At 42.9% G+C, this 18,726-nt stretch overlaps 1 protein-coding gene across 1 annotated transcript in view; it reads right to left on the bottom strand.

Moving 5' to 3' along the window:
* GNB4 (G protein subunit beta 4) overlaps positions 1–18,726 on the bottom strand; it is a 109,487-nt gene that overhangs the window by 6,068 nt on the left and 84,693 nt on the right. Inside the window, exons 2-8 of the mRNA XM_067536485.1 lie at positions 17,012–17,117; positions 13,020–13,058; positions 12,041–12,147; positions 10,063–10,126; positions 9,220–9,382; positions 8,501–8,567; positions 8,166–8,367 (exon numbers count right to left, since the gene is read on the bottom strand). Of these exons, the coding sequence (XP_067392586.1) occupies positions 8,166–8,367; positions 8,501–8,567; positions 9,220–9,382; positions 10,063–10,126; positions 12,041–12,147; positions 13,020–13,058; positions 17,012–17,068 (699 nt within the window). The 5' untranslated portion in view covers positions 17,069–17,117. The remainder of the gene's footprint in view (positions 1–8,165; positions 8,368–8,500; positions 8,568–9,219; positions 9,383–10,062; positions 10,127–12,040; positions 12,148–13,019; positions 13,059–17,011; positions 17,118–18,726) is intronic.

The raw sequence follows: 18,726 nt of genomic DNA, 5'->3' as shown, positions 1-18,726 counted from the left end.
TGTAGAGATTTTCTTTCCTGAGGTATTCAGATACAGCGCAAATAATTAAAGAGGAAAAAAACGGATTTTCAATAAAATGCAAATATTGTGTGCACACAATTGTGTTTAACACTTGACTGAAGGTAGGTGCATTCAAACTTTGCCCAACCAATGGCTGCATTGGCAACATATCAAGAGACAAAGGAATGCAACTAATTTCCATAAAATGGTGTGAAATACAGCCATTTTTTCCTTTGGCGTGACCCATGGAGACCAAACATGTTCCAGTGCCCAATGTTCCACCTTGAGCTGGTCAGTCAGGCTGCTTGGATCAAAACAGAGGACTGCATGCTAGCACTTCAGCCTCCAAAATTCACACCTACTAAATAAATTGAGTCTGTGTTAAGCACCTCATTGATGTAAATGGGAGTGAAAGGTGCCCAGCACATCTGAGACTAGCCCCAAGTGTAGGGCCTGCCTTTCTCCACAGACCATACTGCTGGTATTCCAGGCACCTAAGAATTTGCAGTGTTTATAAAAATGCAGTTTAGGTTTAGATTTCGTTACCCATTAAACAATGTGTCCTCTGTGGATCAGAACATAAAATATGGCTGTGCTAAAAAGAAGAAACACACTCCAGTTTATAAACATTACAAAGTTATTTCAAGGGTAAATATATTCATTATTTTTAAGCACTAGTTTCAACTTTGGTTTCTAGAGTACTTTAAAGATGCCCTTCTCTACAGGAAATCCAAATACTCACTGGTTAACAAAAATGTTTGAGAATGTGGCTCATCTATACACCTTTCTTTCTGCACAGTGCATTTGTCTCTAGAATTTCCATTCTGACAGGTCACTGTCTGCATCTTGAATTGTTTTTATTCTTTAAAAAACAAATTACTTACCTTCTTGTAACTTGTTCTTTGATATGTATTGCATATGTCTAAGCTAGGGGGGAGTGGGATACAGAAGGACCTAAACAAACTGGAGGATTGGGCCAAAAGAAATCTGATGAGGTTCAACAAGTACAAGTCTTGCACCTAGGACAGAAGAATCCTATGCACAGCTACAGACTGGGGACCGATGAGCTAGGCAGCAGTTCTGCAGAAAAGAACCTGGGGGTAACAGTGGATAAGAAGCTGGATATGAGTCAGCAGTGTGCCCTGGTTGCCAAGAAGGCGAATAGCATATTGGGCTGCATTAGTAGGAGCATTGCCAGCAGATCACAGGAAGTGATCATTCCCCTCTATTCAGCATTGGTGAGGCCGCATTTGGAATATTGTGTCCAGTTTTGGGCCCCCCACTACAACAAGGATGTGGACAAGTTAGAAAGAGTCCAGCAGAGGGCAACAAAAATGATTAGGGGGCTGGAGCACAAGACTTATGAGGAGAGGCTGAAGGAAGTAGGCTTGATCAGTCTACAGAAGAGAAGAATGAGGGGGGATTTGATAGCAACCTTTAACTACCTGAAAGGGGGTTCCAGGGAGGATGGAGCTAGGCTGTTCTCAGTGGTAGCAGATGACAGAACAAGGAGCAACGGTCTCAAGTTGCAGGGGGGGATCTAGGTTGGACATTAGGAAAAAGTTTTTCACTAGGAGGGTGGTGAAGCACTGGAATGGGTTACCTAGGGAGGTGGTGGAATCTCCATCTTTAGAGGTTTTTAAGCTGCAGCTTGACAAAACCCTCGCTGGGATTATTTAGTTGAGGTTAGTCCTGCTCTGAGCAGGGGGTTGGACTAGATGACCTCCTGAGGTCCCTTCCAACTCTATGATTCTATGATTATGCTAAGTGTGTGTATGTCTCATGCATCAGTGCATCAGAGTTTTCCCTAGAGATATCCACAGGGGTGGCCATACCTGAACCTGCCATCCCTTGTGCCCTGAGCAGAGAATATTATAGGGTGTAGCCACCCCAGCCTACTTTCAGTACCTTCATACTTCTGCAGCCTGGTATACACTAAAGAGTTGGGTCGACATAGCTACGTTACTCCTGGGTGTGAAAAATCCAAAACCCTGAGCACTGTAATTAAGCCAACCTTACCCCCTGTGTACATAATGCTAGATCGAGGAAAGTCAACATTCTGGACTGCTCCCGAACAGTACGACGCCACTGAAGAACCAGGCTGAGACGTGTAGCAACTAAGGGCTCAGGTGCAACTGCCTGTGATTCTGCAATATCAGGTCCTTGACTAAAGGCAGGAGTAGAGGTGCCCTGACAGACAACGTGCACAGGTCCAAGAGCCATGACTGCCTTGCCCAGGCTGGTGCAGTGAGTATTATTCTCCCTCACGCTTGCTCCAGCTTGAAAATGACCTTGGGAATCAGAGGCATGGAAGGGTAGGCATAAAGCAGACCCTTGACCCAGGGGCAAAGAAACATATCTGAGATGGACCTCGAAGCCCACCCCTGAACGAAAAAGGGAGTGTTTCCTGTTCTGACAGTTTGAGAATAAATCCACTGATGGATTCTCCCTGCTTGAAATACTGATCTTAGAATGTTGAGAGGCCATTCATGATCCAAGCTGCATGACCTGCTTGGTCAGTCTGCTAAAGCACTCTGAACCCCTGGTGAGTGTGATGCTCTAAGATTTGGAATTCCATATGCAGATGTTACACAGTCTAGCTGCCTCCTGGCACATGCTGTTTGATCTGGCAACTCCTGTTTGTTGATGTGAAACACTGCTGTGGTATTACTGTTAAATTCTTGGATAGTCCTATCCTGCATATGGGGCAGGAACTGGCAGCATGTTCTGGCGGTCACCCGTAACTCTAGAATGTTTATGTGAAATCCGGCCTCTTTAACTGATCACAAGCCTTCTGGTTGTAGGTCTCCTAGATGCATGTCCCATTCCAACATCAGAGGCGACAGACAAGAAGAACAGGACTCCCCTGCAAACACTGTCTTGGCTCATTCACCAATCCAGAGACAGTGGTACTTTGGGATATATACTAGTTTGCCCAAGTAATGTATCTGAGGGTAGGACACTGACTTGGGCCATGTCTATTACCCTCTGTTGACATGGGGAAGTGTCACATAAGGGCATGCCACCATATTCCTCAAGAGCCTGTGGCAGTTCCTCACTGAAGTTCAGGGATGGTCCTTGAAAAACACACCTACATCTTGTATACCTAGAAACCTTGGTAGCTGCAGAAAAACCCTGGCTAGAACTGAATCCAGGAATGCTCCAATAAATTCTATTCTCTGGAGGGTGTGAGGGTTTCTTTGTTCACTTCCAGGCCAAACCATGAAAGCTGATGGGAGCGTTCATTGCACACTTCCTTCCACCTGCTTACAAGGAGAGATCCTCCACTGCTGGGACATCCAGCATATAGACAACCCGGCAGCAAAGATGGGCTGCCACCACTGCCATATTTGGTGAAAACTACTGGTGTGGATGAGGCTGGTACCAGGACTTTTTTCTGAGAGGATGATGAGGTGGCCAGAAAAGGCAGATTAGAACTTCTTGGATGACAGGACAAAGTGTAGAACTGTGAACTGGAAGTGGTCTCCTCCTCCTAATCACCTTAGAAGTTTTCTGTGGCCAAGCTAAATTACCACATGGAAATAGACATTCCTTACGTCAAGGGCAGCATATCAATCTCCCAGATCGGAGTTGTTTCATTTTCTCTCTCAGATCTTTAGTGGAGCAGTGAGAGTCCTTGCTTGTTGCACTGTGTCCTCAGTGTAGCAGAGGAACCTAAAGCCACTCCTTTATCCTTTCCCAGTGACCTTCTCTTATTCTGTTGCTTCACAGATGGAGTAGACGGCCTTCTTCTGGACTTGTCCGGCAAGCTGTTACCCTGTCCAGGGTGTGAGGCAGGTCTCGGGGACCTCTCCATAAGTATTAGCTTCAGGCAGAGATTTCTGTCACTCTTGGTTCTAGCTTTTAGGTTCTTGCAGTGGACACATTTTTGGGTGATATGCCCTTCGCATCTAATGCATTCTGAGTGCCTGTCTGAGGCTGGCATAGCACCCCTGCATGAGGCACACTGCTTGAAGCTAGGAGAGCCCGGCATGATATTCCTATTAACCATTAACTACAGGGTAAGTCAGAGGGAATTTTTTTTTTTTTTTTTTTTGGTAAGGGAAGCGTTGAGGTAAACTACTCTAAACTACAGGTAAACTAACTTTAACAAGGAAAAATAACATATTAACGATTTTTTTGAAGCAGGCTACAAAGAACTGCTGAGGGCTCCGTCTCGGACTGCAGACAGTTGAGAAGGAACTGAGGGGATAGGGTTGCATGTGTGCTGAAAACGGGCGCTAACGGCACGAGATAGTAACAGCGCATGTGCGACCCATACGGGCACTGCTGACAAAATCTCGGATCAAAGATGCACCAATTCCTGGAGTGGAGCACCCACAGGGACACTACTCGAAGAAGAACCATAGTTTCTTGATATACTTGTTCAAATGCCGAAAGGCCAAAACAGCCAAGATCTTCCCCCCTTGCTTTGCATATTAGGAAGCAGTGGGAATAGAACTGCTGCCTTCCCCAATACTGAGGGACCATTTCTATGGCTCCCGAAGAACACAGAGTCTGCATTTCTTGCCTTAGAACAGACTCGTGAGATAGATCCCTGAAAAGGGACAGGGAAGGCAGGTGGGAAGGGAATGCAAGGGGAGTGGGGGGGGGGCACCAAGAGGAGTCAACTATAGGAATGTAGAATGTATCCTGATTCCACTGTGCTTACCATCCAGTTGCCTGAGGTCCATGCCTGCTTGCCATGCATTAAGGAGTTATGACAACCTGCCCCAAAGGAGGGGAGATTCTCTGAGATCTGGTATTGTCAGTATGTCAACCTTGATGGAGGAGGCAAACTGCTTTGAAGCATGCGACTGCCTGGATGAAGTGGTGATGGTGGGAGCTTCTACTTTCAGCCATACTGATCCACCTGTCTATGCATATCTCATTGTTACCTCAGTTGAAAGCAAGGTAGAAACTTTGCTCTTTTTGGGCCTGAGGTATTCAGATCCAAAGATTTCAACACTGACCTAGAATCTTTTAATGTATGCAACGCTTCATCTATCTTCAAGAAAAATAGGACATCCCATGAAGGGGAGATCTTCAGTGGTCGGTTATACTTCTACAGGAATTTCCAATGACTGGAGTCACAACGAATGGTGCATGGTTACTTCCATCACCATGACTGGTAACTCATCAGCCGCATACAGGGAAGGAAGCCTGTAGAGCAGACCTAGGTACCAGCCAACCTTCCACCAGGAGAGACTGGAACTCACCTCAGGGTCATCAGGCAGTTTGAGGAACCTGGACTTAGTACCCCAATTTGAACAACCATAACATGCCAAAAGGGTCTGATGATTCGTTATGTGTAGCTGCTAACCCCACAGCTGAATAAATCTTTCTACAAAAAAAGGTTAGATTTTTTTTTTTTTTGCATCCTTTTCTTTAGGAGTCGCTTTTGCTCAGCAGCATCTTTCATTTATTGCTGCCACAACCAAAGAGCCTAGTGTGAGGTGTTAAGACTGCATGTATCTCTGCAATGGAAATTACTACTTGTGTTCCATGCACTTCGCCAATAGCATTAGGGATAATAGGGTTTGCAACAAGGCTTTTGTAGGCTGCATAACTGCCTCATTTATAGGGGAAAAAAAATCTCTTCCTGCCATAACTGGATAGAGGGTGACATTTTATACCCGGTCTCCTCCACAAGCTGTGTGTGTATCCCAAAGATGTAGCCATCATTTTCAGGATCTCATGGTCAGATTTAAAATCTGGTACCAGAGAAGACCTCTCCAGTCCCACAGTCTCTTTCGGAGATGACGACAAGGTGGCCAGAGGACACAGGTTAGAACTTCTTGATGCTGGTCTTAAACTTCCAATGTAGAAGGACTGTCCAAAGCAGCTTAAGATCAGCCTCAAACAGTATGTCAGTATCCTGGGGAGATACTTCTCCCCTCAGGGATGTTTCCATAGTGTAGCAGTTGTCTAGTACTGACTTCTGGTAGTTTGTCAGTAGAGAGACTTCCCTTTGTCAGGATCAATTTCTGTACTGCAGTGAAGACAAGGATTTAGATGACGCAGGCATCACCCACTGTACCTAGTAGGGCCACTGATGGTGCTGGTATGATACTGTCTAGGCTAGGCCCTCCATTCCTTTGATCTACTCGTCAGGATGGCTCTTATGAGAGTGGGAACAAACCCTGGTTTCCCTGAAGTGGGAGATATCAAAACCCACTTCAGACTGAGAAGTATGAGTACTCCAAAGGCCAGGGTGGAGTGGTACCAGGTAGCACCAGAGATGGGGAAAGTCATCTATAAGAAGCCTGCAGTATCAGCAGCCATCTTGGTGCTTCCTGGCTATCGGGATGATGCACAGAGGCAAAGCAATTATCTTTGGCTTGGAGCAGGCATTGGGACCAATGAAAGCAGCACTGAACCTGAAGTTGCTGGAGCCGTAACAGATTCTCAGTGTGGAAGCCAATTTGTGCACCATGTGCAATAGCAAAATGCTGTCAATCTGAATGATATGGGAGGGCGGTACAGAGAGGCTCAGCTGATCCTGGGTCCTCCAGGGTGGCTCATACTCAAATGGGCCTTTGCCCCACTGTGAGCAGGGGGAGCAGCTCCACTGTTTGTACTGAGGAAGCAGCTGCCCTCACTAGTGCACAGTTCTGCTCTGAGAGAACCACCAGAATGCGACAGCAGGAAACGAGGGACCAAAGGATGTATTCTACCTTTGGTACCAAAGTGGCTAGCCGCGGAGGGTGAGGAATCCTGTACGGAGCACAGTTAACATTCTCTTAGGCTTCAGAGGCTCAAGAAACTGCAAGCAATGTTACCTCTTTGAGGAGTGCCCTGATGAGGAGGATCTCCTCCTGTCTGTTCACAAATAAAAACAGGGAACACTCCTGGATGGAGTGATCAAGGAATTCCCTCTATCCAACACACATGGCTCTAATGCCAGGCAAAGGGAAGCCTCCATGAGGACATACCTAAGATGTTCTTCTCTTTGCTTCTTAGTTTTCATCTTGAAGTTCAGGCAAATCAAACAACCTTACCTTACATGACCTCATCCAAGTGCTTCAAACAATGAGAGTAAGGATCATTCATGGGCATTGGCTTTGACATCTGGAGCAAGGCTTGAAGCCAGGGGATAATGACATGGGCTCCCTCAGTATCGGGCAGAGCCCAGAGTCTATTGACAGTAAGAACAATAGATAAATGAAAAAGTAAAAGGGTTCCAGAAGATCCAAAAATGAGACCCACTAACAGCATGTTTGCAGAAAAAACAAGCTGATAGCATGCTCTGACCAATAGTGAGAAGGAACTGAATTAAGAGGTGGGGAGCTCTGCCACTTTATACTCAGCTCGGAACATGAGGGACATAAAGGCGCAGGAGTGGTTGCCTCTACAGGTACTGCTAGAGAAAATTCTCTGGAACTGGTGCACAACACATACACGTTAAAGCCCTGCAAATTCATGGATATCCATTTTATATCTGCAAACCATTTTTTGTGGCTTGTAAATCGGATGTGGATGGTCACAGATTCTGTGACGTTCTGGGACCCCTACACCTTCTGGGGCAAGCCCTAGGGCCACCACCGATCAGCTGTTTGGCTGTGGTCAGGAGGAACACAGCTGATGGGACAGGAGGAAGAGAAGGGCTGGCCACCAAACAGCTGACTGGTGACTACTGCTGAGGGTGCGGATGCATATGCGGATAGAGATAATATACAGAATGCAGACCGCGGCTCGGATACAAGTTAATTCTGGTGGATGTGGATCGAATGCGGATCCACATTTTTGTATCCATGCAGGTCTCTAGTACATATACCTAGTGTAATAAACACATCCAATCACTCAAGGATAGACAGACAAGCAATATGAACGAAAAGGAGGGCAAGAAGGTAAAGATGGATAGAGCAGCAAACAAAGAAGACAACTTAAACTAAACAAGGACAGTCTGACTTGTTCCAAGATCTCTTAACCATATCATACAGGATATATACGACTATAGTCATGAACTAGATTGCAGGTGGTTGATCTTATGTTATCAAGATCTCATATTCTAAGAAACTACATTCATTGTAAGTGGTCAAATCAGAAACGTGACAACTCTCCACCGTTAACATGTTTTGAAAAGCGAATTATAAACTGAAAAAACTTACAATTACATTTATTGTCTATTCACTCTCTATTTGTAAATAGAAATGCTCACTTACACAAACTGCATTAATATCCGATACATGCCCTGTGAAAGACTGCCTGCACATTCCATCTCGAATATCCCAAAGCTTGGAGGAGGCATCACAGGCACCAGAAACAAAAGTCCTCATGTCTGGACTTAGTGACAGACTCATCACATCTCCCGTATGCCCAGTGAATGTGGTGGTCTGTTGACCAGTTTCAATGTCCCAAAGAGCACTGCAGATAAAACAGATATATTTTAGCAATATAATGGGATCTCTGCAAGTTTTGCTAAAAACAATCAAAGCACTGAAAAACAACAAAATAAAAACAAAAAAACCCCACCAACCCTTTTACCCGCAAAACTCACCAGGTGGTGTCTCCTGAACTTGTAACAATTTGGTTGTCATCTAGAAAACGACAGCAGGATAAGTATCCTAGAAATAGAATAATGGCAAATGTTAATTTCATACCCACTGTAGCAGTAAATATCCAAAAGGCAAAATGAGTGACACACACTAAGTGATTCTTAAAAGTGATCAAAACCAAGATTAGACTATATTCCATTTTGCAAACTGTTAAGACTTGTTTTCACTTTAGGGCAGGGGTTCTCAACCGGTGGTACGCGGAAGACGGCTTGGTGGTACGCGAGGGAAAATTCATCGCTGATTTCGCCGCCGAATCCCCCTCTCACCACCGCCTATAAACCCTGCCGCCGCCGTTTCCCCCCCCCCCCCCGCCGCCGCTAATAAACCCCTCCGCCGCCGTTTCCTCCCCCCCCTTTCGCCGCAGAGAAACTGCGCCACCGCTGAAAGTCCCACCCTCTCTGCCGCCGAAAACTGGGAAACGTCGGCAGGGTTTCGGCGGAGGGCATCGATCCCTCAACGCAACCCCACCATTTACCGAGTCTTACTCGGGTCAGGTACAGTCAGGTGAAGCGGTACTTGACCCGACTGTACCTGACCCGAGTGGTACTCTGTAAAAAAAGGTTGAGAACCGCTGCTTTAGGGCATGCTGTGAACAGCGCAGGCTTGGGACTGTTTCACTGTGACTAAAAAGAAAAACAAATGGAAATAAAATGCAGCTGACCTGTATGCCCTGGTAACTCTCTGCTCACTCTCACATTGCCCTCTCTGGTTTTCAAGTTGTATATGGAACAGATGTTGTCCAATCCACCACAAGCGACATAATTGCCAGAAGGCGCATAGGCACAGGTCATCACCCAGGAAGATCTCAAAGGAATGGCATGCATCTTCAGAGAGAGAAGGCATATTAGAACTATGCCACATATTAGGCAGTCACACTCAACCATAGCCATTCTTGTCCAACCTCCTGAGTCTAGTTATTTGCAATACTGCTTTAGCATTACAGCAGCTGCTACTAAGATAGTGGGAGATTCACCTTTTCAGGTTGTTTGCTTCTGCAACAGAACAGTAAAGCACATGTCACAGAAGCAACAGCACAAGTAGGGTGGGGACAGCAGCAAAACAACAATAAGGAATTATTAGTTATAATTTTTTAGAAAGATCTCTCTCCCCCTCCCGCCCACACTGAAGTGTTTGGCCAATGAAAACCAGGAGCACTAAGCCTCTAAGGGACCTCATGCTAACCACAGTACTTCTGCAGCACACCCCAGTGATCTTAGAGAAAGCTATCAGAGCGTTATTAAAAAAACTAAATATTCTGATCTCCGAGCAAGCGAGCTGCAGTGATTAAAAGCAAAGGATCAACATATAGAAATAATTATTACCCCACCTAAAATGCATTTTGAATAAAAAGCTGGCCATTAGAAAAAAAAAATGAAAGCAAGCTAGTTAGCACTTCAAGAAGAAAAAGTAAAGGACCCAATCCATCTAAAAGAAAAAAAGAGAAAGGAACAAAAACAAGTGTCACTTGTGTACAGATTACCAGATGGATAATAAACAACTCTACCTTATTTGTAGTATAACTATCCCAAATAATTAATTTTCCATCTTGGGAAGCGCTGACTAGTAACCTAAAGATAACCACAAAACAGAAACATTAACTTCTTGTCTCATACTTAATTTCAAAATAGACAAGAGCCATGCATGAATGTCAAATGATTCAGAAAATCCTTTTCATTTTCTCCTTTTGTCTATTTTTAAACTTTCTAGGGCCAAAAGTTGCCAGACAGCTGCAAAGGTTTTACATGCAGAAAATCTTACCTGTATCCATGGATAAACTTTCACTATTGAAACAGGCTAGAATAACTGACATTTACAACTGCTGAGGCTATTTACAAATTTTATAACCTCTTCCTACTGGTTGTTTGTATCCTTCAGACTCAATGTTTTAGTGTCATAAACGTAATGAAGGTACTCCTCAACTAGACAAACCAGAACACATCACCACCAAGTACAATTAGCCTCTGGAATGCCTACTATATCTTGAGATGGCTATTGCTTGTTCAAAAAACTTTTTGGAAGGAGCTATTTTTTATTTTACAAGCCTTCCAGAGTCACCCTTTTACTAATGAACAAGTCACATCTGTTTTCTTCACTTAAGTGTACCTTTTGGCAGTCTGGGAGTATTGTAGGCATTTTGAACAGTTTTTGATAAACACTTCCAATGACTCACTCTAACACATTATGCATGTATTTACATCTCATATGGATAATCAATTATTTTTATGAATTTCTTATACTAATCAGCACTATACTGAATTAGCTTCAGCACAACATGGCAGACTACATTTATTGTTGTGATTTACAAAACACATTTTAATTCACTGAAAAATAGTTATTCAACGTCCTTACAGCTCTATTAAATATATTTGCAATAAATCAACAATTTCAAGCTATATGATCTTCCATAGCTTTAGGGAAAATGCAATACAAAGAATTCTAAAGTTAAGTGCCATCATACACCCTGCTCTCAGATTTGAAGAATCTGTAATAGACAATCTGAAAGCACATATCGTTATAATGGAATGACTTCCCTTTTCATTATTTCTGTATGATCATAACTGGTTTTAAAAAGGCAGGCTGAACTACAAAAAATTCTCACAATTTTCTATGATACATGACCCTCAAGGGTGTCTGAAGACTGAAAGTCTGTCTACACTGCAATTAGACACGCCCAGCAGGCCCGTGCCAACTGAATCAAGCTAAGGGACTGTTTAATTGTAGCGTCGACAGCCCCTTAGCCGGAGCCTGAGGAGCCTCAGGCAGCTGACACAGACCAGCTATGGGTTTTTAACTGCAATGTAGACATCCCCAAGATATCTGGATTTTCCTGTAACTGACAAACTCAATAAAGACACTGGATTTATGGCTCATTACAACAATCTGTAACCCACAAACCCTCCTTTGTCCTACAACTGCAGACGTGTCAACTGCCTACTTCACTTTGGTCTCTTACAATGTGATAATTCCTCATATTTAACAATCTATTCCACCTTTTATTTAGCTGAGACACTCTGGCCAGGTCTTCACAGTAGACAGATTGGTAAAACTACCTCTATCAGGGGTGTGAAAAATCCACACCCCGCAGTGATGCAGTTATACTGACCTAACCTCTGGTGCAGACAGTGCTATGTTGAGGAGAGAGCTTCTCCCAACAATATAATCCACATCTGTGAGAGGCAGTAGCTAACTACACCGACAGGAGAAGCTATCCCACCGGTGTAGCACCATCTTCACAGAAGTGCTACAGCAGGGTAGCTGTGCCACTGTAGTGTTGTGTGTGAAGACAAGTCCTCTAAGTACCTTTCCCAGACCTGAAGAAGAGCTCTGAGTAAGCTCAAAAGCTGGTCTCTTTCAACAGCAGAAGTTGGCCCAACAAAAAGGTATTAGCTCACCCACGTTGTCTCTCTAGTAAGCCTTTAATTCTTTCAAGAGCTAGAAAAGGAGTCACTGTGCCCCCAAATGCAAGAATCACTTGTACAAACCTTGAATCAGATCCCCAGTGCATAGCATAAATTTTAGCTAAGTGACCTCTCAGTGTACGTCTTGTTCGCATTTGGATTCGACCCACTGAGTCCAGACTTGTGGTGATCTGAGCAGGAAAAACACAAACCAATTATTCTGTGTCTCTCAGATTGTCATAAACATGTACAACTCAAACTGCCAGGAACTCAAATATTTTGCACCATTAGAATTTGGACATACAACAGGGACTATCATTTCTACAGAAATAGTGCATAATGATGTGATATTGCAGCCAGTCAAGAGGTTTTGCAAAAAAATCAGGGTATCAGTGAACTCAATGACAGTTGCTGCTCTAAGTGTTTCAGACGGTGCTTCAGGCACTCTGTAGATGGAGCTTCTGTATGTATTAGGTGTGAATTTTATTTTTACATTAAAGCTTTATGTATGTTGACAATTCACAGACTCAGAACAATAGCCCCAGAAGAAAAGGATCATTTAGTGTCACTTTTCAGCAGCCTTGCAACTGCAATCTAAAATGCCAGAGCTGGATTTTAAATGAAAAACTTCAGTTTCCAAATAAAATGGACAGTTTACACATAGGGAAGGGGGAGCAACTCTCAAATGCAGACTGTTGTGCCGTATAGTTTTATGAAATGTTTTAAAAGGTGAATTAAGGAAAATGTGTATATTTATATTAATGTATAATTAAGAAATCTATCCAAGGTATTGGATACATATCACTGTAGTATCCAGGTCTCTCGCAGCTTCAGAGCTTTTTGACTAGCTGCAAATAATGCCTGTAAAGGTCTTACTTTTCCCCCCCCTTTTAATTATTGCTTCAATTTCACAAGTGTAAATAGTGCACTAAGCAGTATACTTCCAGTTGCACTTCGTTTTTTGGGGGTTTTTAAGTCATCATAGCAAGCATGCTATAATCAATGAAGAGACCTACTGCCTCGTAGAGGCTAGTTCCCAATATAAAAAAAAAAAATGATATACCTGAGCAAGAGTTGTATCACTACATGCTTTTCTGGCATCCTGAAACAAAGAAATGAATAATTAATATGAAGCTGGAACACTATTACATTATACATCAACTGAAAAAGTTACCTATAGAAGACTTATTTTACACCAAGACTTTTCCAAAATCTCTGATGGAAAACAAAACTTCATTGTTTAAAAAAAGCACCTAAGAATCCTTATGGTCAATGTTCCTGCCCCATTCCATTCATGTGAACATGTTATAGTGTCTAAGAAATCTGAAGTATTGCAACAAAAAACAGCTGCCATGCTTGCTTTCATGTAATTTATATCTAGACAAGTACCAAGTCAACCTCTTTTTGATCTTGTGAGACTGCCTTTTATTTTGATACTGGACTACTCTGCCTACATGTCAAGGGCTAAGTGGCAAATCCAAAGACACTTTAGAGTAGTCCTTTTATTATGCAGTATTTGGGTAAAGATCCAAAATATGGGCTGAGGATGATAAGAAAAGGGGATAAGACAATGCTGGCAAGGGTGGAAACAAAACAAGTAGGGCCAGCACTGCAAATCTGTGCTTTTGCAGGCTTATTTCATTTGGGGTGGGGAGGCAGGGGAAGAGGGACCCTGGAATAAGATATATTGGCAAAAGTACAGTTTTACTGGTATAAACTACATCCAAACTAGGACTGCTTTGCTAGTACAATACACTGATATAGTTATACTGGCAAAGCATTCCTAGTGTGGATGCAGCTTATATCAGTAAACCTGTGCTTTGTACCAGTATAGTAACCCCCCAAACATACCTCCATGAGGAAAACCCCATGTGTGTATGCATTATGATATAGTCTTCAATTACATGTTCACACACACTACTTTTTCCACAGCACGCCTGCCTCATTCAGTGCACAGGATGGATAGCGCTCAATGAATGAGCAAATTATTCAATATTTTGTTTTCTCCTCATTGTTCTATGTGGCCCCACGTTCTATTTACTGCACGCTATTCAAACCTTGCTCTGAAAACAATGATCAATTTCCTTGTGGATTTTTCCTATCGTACTCATCACTATAATGAATTTATTTTTTACAAAATCCACGAGGTAAGATGGCATTACACCATTTTACACATGGGGAGCGTAGGCAAAGGGAGATTAAGGTCAAAGTGCCCACTGTTTTTGGGTGCCCAATATGAGAGGCATAGGACCAGACTTTTCAGAGAATGTAGCATTAGACAGCACTTCATATGTTCAAAGCAAAGCTCCCATTGATTTCAGCTGCAGCTGTGAGTCTCAGCGCCTCTGTAAATCAGACCCCAGGCTCTCACTTTAGATACCCAGAAAATGATGAACACGCAATTAGTGACCACCTGTGACTAGTCCGGTTTACATGACTAGTCCAGCATCAGACAGGAACAGGGCCGGCCTTCGGGGTGGGCAACATGGGCAACCACCCAGGGTGCCGGGGCAAGAGGCTTGGACTCCCTCTCACTGCCTGCAGGGTGCAGTCTAATGTGCCTGCCTCCCTGCTCCCATCCAGAGGACCCTTGCTCGCCACCCCACCTGGTTTCCCAGCCTGGCTCCTAGTTCTGTCTCTGCAATTTGCAAGCCAGGGGGCTCTTCCCCCCCGCATCCTCCGGGACTGCAAGTGAACTCTGTCCCTGTGGCAAGCAGTGGCCCAGGAGGAAATGCTGCCCACTGTGCTTGCAAATACCCCACACCTAGCCCAGACAGCAGCAGAGCCCAGGGCCAGCCTTACGGATGGGCACTGTGATCAGTGAGCACCATGGTCAAGAGTCAATGAGCGAGGCAGGCCTGGGGTGTGAGGCCATACGCTTGGGGCAATGGAGGGGAGCAGCAGGGCACTGGGGGGATGGGTGGGGAGCCCAGGGAGGCAGTGGGGGCTAGAAGTGCCAAAATACAAGTTTGCCCAGGGCACTATTTTCCCTAAGGCCGGCCTTGGATAGGAACTCTGTGGCAAAAGCAGGGAGAGAATCTAATTCTCCGGGGCAGCCTGCAACTGCATTAAGCAGCTCGTCTTCCTGCAACCCTGTGCCTTATTCACTACGTACCATCCAACTTCTGCAACAAATAAAGCAGGCATAGTACAGACAGACAGTCTCCTTCACTACATAACTCTGATTCATCTCCAGGACAGGGCAAGCCTGTGGACTGAAATAGATGGACGAGGGTGGATATGAGGGGGGTCCAATGTGAAAAAAAATTAAGTGGTCATGTAATCAGTCAGTGCAAACACAAAGCAACTTTATTTCTGGCATTTCCTAGCTTCCTAGTTGTTGACTTTGCAACCTTAATAACGTTCTTTTAAAGTAGTTTGTATATTTTGACCTCCCACTTTAAAAACAAAACAAAGTGAGGTAAGCTGCCCTTAATTGTTTTCTTCCCAAAAACAAGCTCAAGAGATGATTAGGTCACCTCAACCCATTTCTTACAGCGTTTAAACTATAGAAATATTTTAAAAATATTGAAATTATGAATCAGAAACAGTTTAAAATACCAAAGCAACAAATCCCATAATGTTCAGGAATCCTTCCACTCACAAGAAGAAACATACTGGATATTTAAGATGAGCAATTAAACTCATTGTTTAGTTGCAATAGCTGAAGAGGCCCAATACTGAATTTATTTTGGATGTGATCTTTTAACTAGACGAGAACTGTTTTTTTATTATTAACATTTTAGCCAAAGTTGGCACTACTGCCTATAGTTATAATGGGAAATATCAGACAACTTTAAAACTTGGTTTTCCAATTGCTTATAACTCTGCTGAACTTTAACAGTTCATGCTGAAGATTTCCAGACTCCTCAGGCAAAGTTTTTTAATTTCAGCAAAAAGGTTCTGCTGTTTGAGAACAAGGTTAAGGAAAAAATTAAATTTAAGTTTTGCCCATGTTAAATAAATTCATACAATCATTTCACTGAAATGTTCTAAAGCTCTATACTTTGGAGCAAGGGTTTGAAATCGGGTGGTGTCGGGGGTTGCATTGCCCTGGTGTCAAGGTTGTGTTTATTGCTGTTCCTATGAAAAACTGTCCAAATTTAGCCAATTATAAACCACTCAAAAGCCACAATTCACACACTCAAGAGACTACTTAAGAGTTTGACCACTGAATTCTCAAGATTCCTGGGCGCTGTGCATGCTCTATCCCAGGACCGTAAAGGATGATCAGGACTTTCCCTGCAATTGCTACCATGGGCTACTGTGGGTCGTGCATCAGAACCTAGAACAAGGAAATGGGTTCTCCTGTGCTTTCGGTACTCCTTCTGCTGGCAGCCAGGCAGCAAACAGGAGGAAACTGCTTGACTGGACTGCAGAGCAGATACAACAGACCAGAGTGGACAGTGGGAGTAAACAGACTATGACAAAGGTTGGGAGGGGACTGAGATTGGGGATGGATGGGCAAGGCCACCAGGAGAGATTGGGATGAGGAGTATGACAAATCCAGTGAGGGAGAATGGCAATCAGATCGGTAGCACTGAAATAGAGACTGGGGGTGGCTATGTGAAAAGACTGGGAAGAAGAGCCTGGGTCAGAAAGGGGGGTGGGTCAAGACAAGGACAGAATGGGGTCAGGCTTGTGAGAAACAAGCAGTAAGATCCGTGACCATTAGAGAACATTCCCTCCAGAACCTGCAATGAAACCCATGATTCCCAAGTCATGGTCCAAAAAAGTTAAAAATTTTCATTATCAGTGTCTAATTCACTCTTGTTTTTCCTGGGCATTGGAAGTTATGTAACTCCATACCACAGGACTCCAAAACACTGTGCCATACTCCATATCATACTAAATTGCAATACTAGACAGAACAGTAAAAAAAGCTAGATGGCGTTTCAAGCTTCTTGAACCTTTTATTTACTTTATCCTCTGTGAAAAGATTTTAAGTGTTGCATGATTTAAACATCAGTACATAGACACTTCTTGATATTTCCATTTTGTCCACCATGTTTTTCCTCTGAGAGAATTAAGAGCTGGGGAAGTAGCAATTCTTACTCTGATTTGATTCCGCAGCTGCTCTGCTTCTTGCCGTAATTGTTCCAGTTCACTCATCCTCTTGAACCTGTTTCTTTCTCACTGTTACAGCACGGGCAAAGAAAATCTGCCAATTTAAAAAAAAAGTGGGGGGGGGAATTAATTTCCATTGTCTAGACACCATTTCTAAGCACTGTACGTAAATTAACTCTATTCTCATTAACAGGCTTGTCTGAGGGAGATTCCCACTACTAAATATTATAAGACATTTTGCAGGAGCTAAGCTACATATTGCCATCAGCAGCATTGTGCATCATGGACCGTTTACAAAGCAATTGTGAACAGAAACACCAACTGCAACTTAGAAAGATCTATTAATGAATACATGTTGATTTTTAGCTTTGTTTTTCACTTGCAGACCTCTCTAAGTGTAAAGTTTCAGCCTCTTCCACCCAATTTGGCAACAAAAAAAACTGTGACACCGCTGTAGGCCCTATTTTTACACTAAATATTACTATAATGCAGAAGTTTGCACAAGACAAATTCATAGGACAATTTTGATTAGAGGTGAAGGTTGTCTAATAGTCAATGCACAGAATTTGAAGCCAGTAACTCAAGTTCAGAATTTCCACTGAAGCAGAATGTTCTTGGTGAATTCGCTTAATCTGTGTCTGTTTTCACCAGCAAAGTTAATTTGTACTGTGATACCACCTAGGGACCTTAATCAGGATCATGGTCCCACTGTGCTAAGAACTATACATCCAAAGCATATAAAGTAGCCTTGCCTGGAGAGATTGCAATCTAAACAAACAAGGCAGACAAACATAGTAGATGACAAACTACCAAGTTTTGTACCTTTACAAGCTAAGAATGGGAGGTTCTGGCTTCAAGTAGTTTACAAACAAATGAATGCACCTCAGGATGTTCTTAGGAAAGGACATCAAAGTTCCCTTTAATAAGTTTGAAGCAGTTACTATAGTTATGAGATTCCCCTCCCATTTCTCCACCCCAGATATAATCATGTACTAGAAGCTCTATCAACACCTATTTAATTTTTCAAACACTGATTTTCTCATGCTTCCAATAGGTGACAAAGTCAACTTGATATTTCATTAACAATCTTTATTTCAAGAGTAACTAACTACATCTGGATTCTCCCGGAAGAAATAAAGTACTTGATGTTTACCAGGGAGATTTTTAATTATCTAAAACAATTATTTTCAACTGGATACCATACATTTCTATTCCATTCATTACATGCACAGGTTTGACTTTCTTACTTTAAATACATAAATTCTAGGTCATAATTATAATATATTTCAAGTGCTATAAAACTTTTCTAGGCTATTACTACTTTAATTTATCATCAGTTTCCTACTTTACTCCCCCCAGTGCAACAACAATAAGCATTATTAGTGAAAGATGAAAAGTAGTGACCACCAGTCTGATGTGCATACTTTCTGAAAATAACTAAAATCAAATATTAAAAATTGCAATCACTGTGTGTGCGCCTGCATGCCCTGGTCCCTGTGGTATTTCCTCCTAGAAAGAGTCAACTTACATGCTAAGCAACTTTATTTTTACAAAAAAAAAAAGGTTAAATGCAAGTATTATCAGATACTATACTTGTGAGAGTCCCACAATTGATGGTTTTACTATCAAATTTTCCTATTTTAAATATGTTTTCCCTCCCCTGTTCCAAAACCCTGAACCCACACAAAAGAAAAGGGAAAATA

The sequence above is a fragment of the Emydura macquarii genome, unplaced genomic scaffold (assembly GCF_026122565.2).
Source record: "Emydura macquarii macquarii isolate MOO-44397 ecotype Brisbane River unplaced genomic scaffold, CSIRO-AGI_Emac_v2 contig_3603, whole genome shotgun sequence".
NCBI classification, from domain to species: Eukaryota; Metazoa; Chordata; order Testudines; family Chelidae; genus Emydura; species Emydura macquarii.
This window is presented reverse-complemented; position numbering and strand designations above follow the sequence as displayed.